The sequence below is a fragment of the Chanos chanos genome, chromosome 9 (genome assembly GCF_902362185.1).
Source record: "Chanos chanos chromosome 9, fChaCha1.1, whole genome shotgun sequence".
NCBI lineage: Eukaryota > Metazoa > Chordata > Actinopteri > Gonorynchiformes > Chanidae > Chanos > Chanos chanos.
In genome coordinates this window covers 3,910,668-3,919,023 of record NC_044503.1, presented here as the reverse complement: position 1 = coordinate 3,919,023, position 8,356 = coordinate 3,910,668, and the positions used below count along the sequence as shown (strand labels likewise).

The 8,356-nt window shown below is 42.6% G+C and overlaps 1 protein-coding gene across 1 annotated transcript; it reads left to right on the top strand.

Annotated features, from left to right (window-relative positions):
• Positions 1 to 247: 247 nt before the first annotated feature.
• On the top strand, positions 248 to 7,849 carry LOC115820640 (von Willebrand factor A domain-containing protein 7-like). Its single transcript, XM_030784276.1, has 14 exons — positions 248 to 499; positions 588 to 681; positions 770 to 898; positions 1,353 to 1,527; positions 3,690 to 3,859; positions 4,001 to 4,113; positions 4,297 to 4,413; positions 4,550 to 4,732; positions 4,853 to 4,985; positions 5,616 to 5,708; positions 5,827 to 6,080; positions 6,203 to 6,336; positions 6,610 to 6,772; positions 7,565 to 7,849. The coding sequence occupies exons 1-14, from the start codon at positions 248 to 250 to the stop codon at positions 7,847 to 7,849; spliced, it is 2,295 nt and encodes a 764-aa protein (XP_030640136.1).
• Positions 7,850 to 8,356: the final 507 nt, after the last annotated feature.

Genomic DNA, 8,356 nt, shown 5'->3' with positions numbered 1-8,356 from the left:
TATCACTAAAGATGCAATGCTTCGTGAAGCGGTGGAATCATGCAAGGCAGTAGCATTGGCAGAAGGGAAGGCCTTCACTCCACCAGTAAGGGGGTAGGGGGTACGAAGTCTGACCAGGGTATTCTGTGTGTATATATTTATTTACTCCAGCACCTTTCATGTGTGTGTGTGTGTGTGTGTGTGTGTGTGTGTGTGTGTGTGTGTGAGATAGGTGGATCTGACTGTGGAGAAGGTGTTGGATGCGTGTATGAAAGCACTAGAGGATAGGAAGGATGTGTCAGCTGTAAAGTTTCGAGAGCTATTGGATGAAATCATCACCGCAAACACTCTGGTGGACGTTGACTTCTACTCTAGTGCCCCCCATCACTTCCACAATGAGGCCTTCATCCAGGGACGTGAGCTCATCACTAAAGGCGTGGTCAGCATTAGAGCCAGCCTACGAGAAGACAAAATGGCAGCAGCAAGGCGGACCTTGGGTACCATCAGCCACAGTCTTCAGGTGAATCAGAGGAGATATTCTCTGAGTGGCCCCCCCCCTCACTATCTGTTCATCTGTCTTTCATTAATGCCGTCTTTATGCATTTCAGGATTTCTACAGTCACAGTGACTGGATTGAGTTGGGAAATACAAAACCATATGCCAGTCTACTCCGGGCAGACCTCCCTTTGGAAAATATTGCAGGTGAGTGCGTGTACATGTGTTTGTGTGCACATGTGTACATGTAAGTGTGAGTTTTCTGCCTAATGGCTCAAATCTCCGGTTTTCTCAGATGTTGGCACCCGAACATGCAGAGACTGTGAAGGGTATGATTGTAAAAACTTGATCCTTCCAAACATATTGAAGACTCACACGCTCACCTCAGGGTACAATACAGAGGATGGAACCAGCATACCACCAGGTACTGTCTCCCTCTCTCTGTCTTATTCACTACACGCACAGACACAGCAGCAAAAAACTTTTTTAAGGGGACAAGTGATGGCCTGACTTGTAGAGTTTCCTCTCCATTTCTGGGAAGACTCAGTCAATTTGGAGTGTCATTGCTTGTGAGTCACGTAATTGTTATTTCATGTGTGTGTGTGTGTGTGTGTAAGAGAGAGCGAGAGAGACAGAGAATACTTTTAGCTGTTAATGGTTTTGATGACATTTCACTGAGGTTTCCGAGCTTGCCTCCTTCTTCTTTCCTGTTTTTTTTTTTTTTGCAAGTCATTCTTTCCTTTCCGTCTGTTTACACGAGGATTCATCTGATTTTCTTACATATAATCACATAATGAAAAATAAAACATTTGTTGGTCCTGCATTCTCTCCCGTATTCAAATGAGCAACTTTGCACTGAGATATTTTTCTCACTGTAGGTAAATGTCACCACGGTGGTTTATTCGATTCTGGGATCAATAAAGATGACCCGGCAACTTCCCTGGCTCCAGGAGAACCTGACCCTCATGATCTTGCTGCAAAGCTAGCCACTGAAGCCACAGTAGACCTACTGCGAAATATTCGGAACACGGCAGGGGACCATCTATTTCTGAAGTATGTCAATAGATAGATAGATAGATAGACAATCAAATTGCACACCTGTTCGTCATTATTTGAATTCAGTTTTGACTCAACAACACACACACACACACACACACACACACACACACAACTTTGACTTGACAGCATACACACACACACACACGCAATTATGTTCAGTCATTTGTCATTACATCGTTATCATTTTTTTTAACATTTTGTGCGCAGGAAAGACAGTAGAAGGGTACACAAAATGCTGTTATATGTTAGAGAACTGGAAAATAAAATTCAGACATTTGCTCTCATATGCCAAAGATACTCCTGGGGCATTGAGGGGAGGTGTGCTTACTGTGCACAGGTCCAAACTGTTATCACTTATACCATAACTCCACAAAAAAGATCCATTGTCCATCAAGTTTCCTCTCTAAAGAAATAGAGATGAAAATGAGAGAGAAATGTGCTGCAAATCAAAATGTAACATCCCAGTGTTCCCCCAATATGTGTATGTTGTTCATTTATTATATTTGTTCCATTATTATTATTATTATTATTATTATTATTATCATTATTATTATTACTATTATGAGGGGTGATTCATAAGTTCCTGGCCCAAGGTAGAAGGATTCAGTTTTAGAAAACCTAGCACATTTATTTTTCAACATAGTCCCCTCCTACATTTACACACTTAGTCCAGTGGTCAAGAAGCATACGGATCCCTTCCTTGTAGAAGTCAGCATCTTGGACCTCAAGTAAGTGGTCCACAGCAGCGATGACATCATCATCAGTGTCAAAATGGTGACCACTGAGCTCTGTCTTCATCTTGGGGAAGTGCTAGTAGTTGCGAGGGTGCCAAATCAGGTGAATAGGACGGGTGCTGGATGGCGGCCATCGTCACCGTGGACTTGTGGGTTAGAGCGTTGTCCTGGTGGAAGAGCAGTCCTTCTTTCCTTCTTGTCAGCGTCCCATGCCAAATCTTCTTGATTTTCTCCCGTGGCTGTCTCAAGAGATCAGCGTAGTAGGCCCCTGTAATAGTGTGACCCTCATCCAGGTAGTCCACCAGCAGCGCTCTTTTTGCATCCCAGAAAACGGAGGCCATCACCTTGCCTGCAGACATCACCGACTTGGCTCTTTTGGGAGCCAGAGACTCTGGGTGTCTCCACTGTTTTGATTGTTTTTTCCTCTCTGGTTGGAAGTGGTTGGATCCAAGTCTCATCCATGGTTACGAATTGCTGGAGAAATCTCTCGGAATCAGTCTCAAAAATGGCAAGATTGTCCCTTGACATATTGTGCCAAATCCACTTCTCATCAGGCCCAAAGAGTTTCGGGACCCAGCGAGCTGATGCCTTGGTCATTTGGAGTTTGTTGTGGATAACTGCATGGACGCGTTTCTGGGAGTTACCCAGCTCTGTGACAATTTACCGCTGTGTTATTCGTCGATCTGTCAAGATCATGTCATAGATCTTGCCAATGGTCTCCTGTGTGATGGTCTCCCGTGTGAAGATGGTAACAGACCTTCCAGGACGAGAGTCATCGTCCAGGCTCTCTCTGCCACGTTTAAATTTAGCAGCCCACCTCTTCACCACGCCGTAAAAAGGCACACCCTTCCGTAGTGTTGCCACCATGTCCTCATGGACCTCATTGGGTGATAAGCCCTTGAGACTGAGGCAGCGGATGACTGCGCAAAGGCCGATGTTATCCATATTCTCAGACAGTGCTGACTTGCAATTTTCAATTATCCAAAACAGAAATACCACAAATGTTATTAACTTCAAACTGTCTGCATAATCACTCAAAGAGTTGAACTGCACATGCATGTGACAAGAGCTGTATAACACATCCTCTTCTACCTTGGGTCACAAGCTTATCAATCACCCCTTGTATTGTCATCAGTATTATTGTTGTTATTATTATTATTATTATTATTATTATTATTATTATTATTATTATCATATGTTGGATTTTGTCCCAAAATTGTAACATCAGGATGCCTTTTGCTCATGAAACAAATGCGAACACACATAAATAATGACATGAAATAATGACAGTAATTCAGGCTAAGAGTGATTACTTTGCGATGGTACAAAGTACTCCAAGCCAAATCACTGAGTTCTCCAGTAATGGGTGTGTATGATGGAATAAATCGCTCTGATGAATGCCCCTCTCCTTGTTGTTACCAGGATGCTGGGCATCAGTCGTTCCACCGCCGTGTGCTTTGTGATCGATACCACAGGAAGCATGGGTGATGATATAGCTGAGGTCCGAAGACTAACCAATGAAATTGTCGACAGAAAACAAGGAACAAATGATGAACCTTCTCTGTATATCCTTGTTCTGTTCAATGACACAGGTGTGTGCGTGCACGTGTTAGTGTGTATGTGCGCGTTTCTGCGTTTACAGGTTTTGTTGTTGTTTTTTTCAATCTTTTTAGCAAACATACTTCAAATGTTGGTGTAAAGCAATGAGTCAGTCAAAATGAATTTCTGTGTAGATGTGGGACCAGTCAAGGGTACCGCTAATGTGGATGAATTTAAGAAGATGCTGGCTGAAATTGTTGTGGATGGAGGTGGAGATGAACCTGCGAAAAGTCTCTCTGGACTACAGGTGTCAACCTGTGTTCTGTGTTGTGTGTGTGTGTGTCTACTGAGTTACTGTGATAGAGTCAGACTAAGTCATTTTTTTTTTTGAAAAGGAATTACTGCCCGTGTGTTTATGGTATTTCTCTGTCTGTCTGTGTGTGTGTGTGTGTGTCTGTGTGTGTGTGTGTCTGTGTGTGTGTTCACTCAGCTGGCCCTCACTACAGCACCTCCTTCATCTGAAATTTACCTTTTCACCGATGCCTCTGCCAAGGACAAAGAATTAGAAGGGGCGGTCCGTTTTCTAATTAGTAGTACCAAGTCAAAGGTAAAACTTATTCACATGGTGTGTTTCACCTGTCTTTAGATGATGAATTGGTGCATTAGTCAGATGAAGTAGACACTGAGAATGCATGGTGACATCTGTGTGTCTGTGTGTGTGTGGCTGTGTGTGTATTTCGCAGGTATCGTTCCTGCTAAAAAACATCTTGTCTAGAAGAAGGAAGAGGAGGAGTGTGGTGTCAAACCGTGATAACATACTGTACAAGAAACTAGCCAAACTATCTGGTGGACTGGCCAATGAGGTGTCCAAGAGCACCTTGCCTCTAGCCACTAGTGTTATAATGGATACCGTTTCTTCTTCACTGGTACTGATCTCTCTCTCTCACACACGCACACACAAATATACATACACATATCCACCAACAAAATATAACCTACTGTTTTGTTCCTCATTCTCACTCGGCTGTGTTTCCATATCCCTTTAGGTAAACCTGTTTCAGGTGTCCGTGGATCCAGGAAGGGACAAGACTTTCTCATTCCTGGTGGATCCATCAGTGCACAATGTGTCCATTTACATCATTGGATTTTCTGCGAGCTTTACACTGAAGAGCCCCACAGGTAACACACACACACACAAAAACAAAGATACGCACAATACACACATGCGTACACGCAAACAAATTCATACGCATACATGCATGCACACACGCACACATACAGCACATGTACACACAAAAAAAAGAACAAACGAAAACACACACGTATACATACGGACACACACCGGATGCTTTAAAACGACATATGTTGCTCTCCTAGGTGTGAGTCAGGAAAGCAGAGTTAAATCAGGGCCTTTGGGGAAGATATCTGCAGTGGGAAATCTCCACATCGCTCATTTGACAGAGCAAACAGGAACATGGCAAATCAGCATCAGATCCACCCGTCCATACAACATCAGAGTTATAGGTGAACAATCCATGTCCAGCCGTATATGTGTGTGTGTGTTTGTGTGTGTGTGCGTGTGTGCGTGTGTGTGTGTGTGTAGGAAGAATCCTGTGTGCACATATGACACCAATTGCTGAAATGCAGATCTAGGGAACTACCATTAGGGAAAGTGATCTGGTCTGGGTTAAAACATAACCTGTACTGAAATGCATAAAAAACAGTATTGTACAAGGCAAGGTACAACGTACTAGATCATCTTGGCTCTTGGGGGGAGATGTTCTGTGTCATGCTGTTATACATTTGCAGGCCACAGTGTGCTGGATTTCCTGTACAAATTCATCAGATATTTCGAGGGCCTTCATCCTGGATTTGTGGAGACAGAAGGACGCCCATCAGCAGGTAGCCCCGCCCACATCACTCATACAGTCAGACAGACTCACCCAACACCTTCTTTTTCCATGATTATGTTTGACTATTGTGTTCATTAATGTGTGTTTGTGTGTGTGCTTGTGTTCAGAGGGAAATTCGACTCTCATGTTGAGAGTTGTAGGTGCTGACTCCCTGTCTGGAGTAGAGCTGTCAGTCTTGGATCCAAGAGGTTCATCTACACTGAGACCCAGCATGAGGGAGCTGGGCAGGGGGATGTTCTTTGCTTTCTTTCCAACCCTTCCAGCTGGCCAATTCACACTGCAGCTGAGGGGTAAAAATGACGGACACCAGTTTCAACGACAATCACCCCAACGGCTTGAAGCTTCACAGATCTCCATACAGGTTCTGGATAAAGATCTGGAAATTTTTAGTAGTTGTTGTTCTTCTTTTTCTTTTTGTTGTGACAGAAAGACCTGAAAGGTTGCTGTGAGCTCAAGTCATTTCTTTAGTGTTTGTTCTTATAGGTGCAGAGGATTCTCATTCTTCACCCTGGAGTTCCTTTATCTGTCCCCTTCAATGTGACTGCGAGTGGGGATATGGATACAGTTACAATACAAGTTCGAGCCACACAGAACTTTGTGGCATCATTCACACCCAGGTGGGTGGAGCTTGAATTGGACTTGTCCTGCTGCAATCTAATAAACAATACCTGTAAAATCTGCACCTACTGTATATCAGCTTGTTTAAGCAAAATCAGAATACACTTGTTTACTCAACGGTTAACAGGAAAAATTGTTTTGTATATTATTTTTTTTAAATACATCTTTTCTCGTCTCTTTCCTCGCTCTCAGTTTCTCTCCATTTTTGTTTGCTTATGCACTTCTGTCTCTGCATGTTTCACTGTCTGATGCACGTGTCTTTACATGTGCAGCTCGGTCAAGTTGGCTGCCGGCGGCAGCGCTATGGGTTCACTGAAACTCTTAGCCCCTCCAAGCACTCCATCAGGTTCCGACTGCACCATAACCATAGTGGCGGAATCGCACAGAAAAAGGCAGTCCAACTACGCCATCGTCCACACGACTGTCATGAGCATGGTATGAGGGGCACTGCACAATTAAAAAAAACACAGAGAGGAAAACTTCAAAACCATGCAACTGGTCATTCTTTTGAATAGTCAGATAGCTTCGGGGGGATGGGGGGGGGGGGTCATCAAATTATTCTAGTAGTGACATTTTTCCCATTTGTGTACTTTCGGTCTAGAGTCAAATGGACCATATTTCGTCCATTAGGGTTTTATCAATATCAGATCGCTTTCACCTAAGACGTTGCTTGTTAGTGACCTGATCAGTGATCTTAGCCTTGACATGATGGGTTTGTGTGAAACTTGGTTAAAGCCAGAAGATTTTCTCCCTTTAAATGAAGCTTCACCCCCTAACTATTCCTTTTCATGTGCTGCTGGGGCAGCAAAGAAAGGTGGGGGTGTAGCTCTAATCTATAATACTAAATTTACTCCTAACACCCTTAGTTTACCTAATTTTGACTCTTTTGAGTTGCTCTCTGTGAAGCAATATGGTACTGCCTCAACTTTTCTCATAGCAGTGCTCTATCGTTAGAGAGGCAAACTCTCTCAATTCCTTTAAAACAAAACTAAAAACTTATCTATTTTCTCAAACTTATGCTTGATATAATTTTGATTTGACTTTGTTATAGACATGTAAAGCCCTTTGAGACTATAAATAGTGATATTGGGCTCTAAATAAATATTATTATTATTATTACTATTATTATTATTATTATTATTATTCAAAGCGAGCAAGTTATACTCTGATTGCCCACATTTCTGAGTCTGCTCCTCTCTTCCTCCTTCCTCTTCTCATTCTCTGTAGATCACAGACCTGAAGCCGCCTACGTGCGTTGAGTTACACAGGAGCCCAAAATGTCCCATATGGGAGATCTCTTTAGCCATGTCTGACGGCGACGGGACGGGCATCGAAAAAATCTTCCATCGTGGCGCTGACGGCAACATAACCAGCACCGTGACCGACAAGGAGACCTTAGTCACCTTCTCAACCTCTTGCTTTGAGGAGAGTGTGGAGTTTGTGGCTGTGGATCATGTTGGTAATGCAGGAACGTGTTCGTTCACAATCAGTACCCCTCCAAAGAGTACTTAGGTCCAAGTATTACTGCTTTCCCCAGAGTCCACGCTGCTGCAGCTGCTCACACAAACACACACACCATATACTCAAACACACATCACACATACACACAATCACACCCATTTACACTATATATACTCAGACACACACATGCATATACAGTATACACACACATCATTTACAGTCAAGCTTATTTGCATACTTTAAAAAAAAAAGACCCATTAAAAGGTTCATTGTGCATCTTCTTTCAATGTAAAACAATTGATGATTTTTTTTTTCTCATCATTTTTTTGACAGTTGGCCACTGCTGAACATTCAAATGGAAAAGTAAAACAGAATTGAATTTGCATTAACAGTCTGTCTTAAAGTTCTATCTGTTCAACCTAAAAGCATGCACATCAAAGAAACAAAGCATATATTTCTTTAAAAATGACACAAATAAAACATTTTATTATTTTAAACAGTGTTAATCTCTCACAGATATCCATTGTTTAATAGTAGAGTATGAATCTAGAGTCCGTG

Bases quoted from the DNA above. Each gene is read 5' to 3' on its own strand.
- LOC115820640 (XM_030784276.1), top strand. From the start codon at position 248: ATGAAAGCACTAGAGGATAGGAAGGATGTGTCAGCTGTAAAGTTTCGA. The intron at 4,986-5,615 runs GTAACACACACA...ATACATTTGCAG, and splicing joins TACACTGAAGAGCCCCACAG to GCCACAGTGTGCTGGATTTC. The intron at 6,081-6,202 runs GTTCTGGATAAA...TTGTTCTTATAG, and splicing joins CTTCACAGATCTCCATACAG to GTGCAGAGGATTCTCATTCT.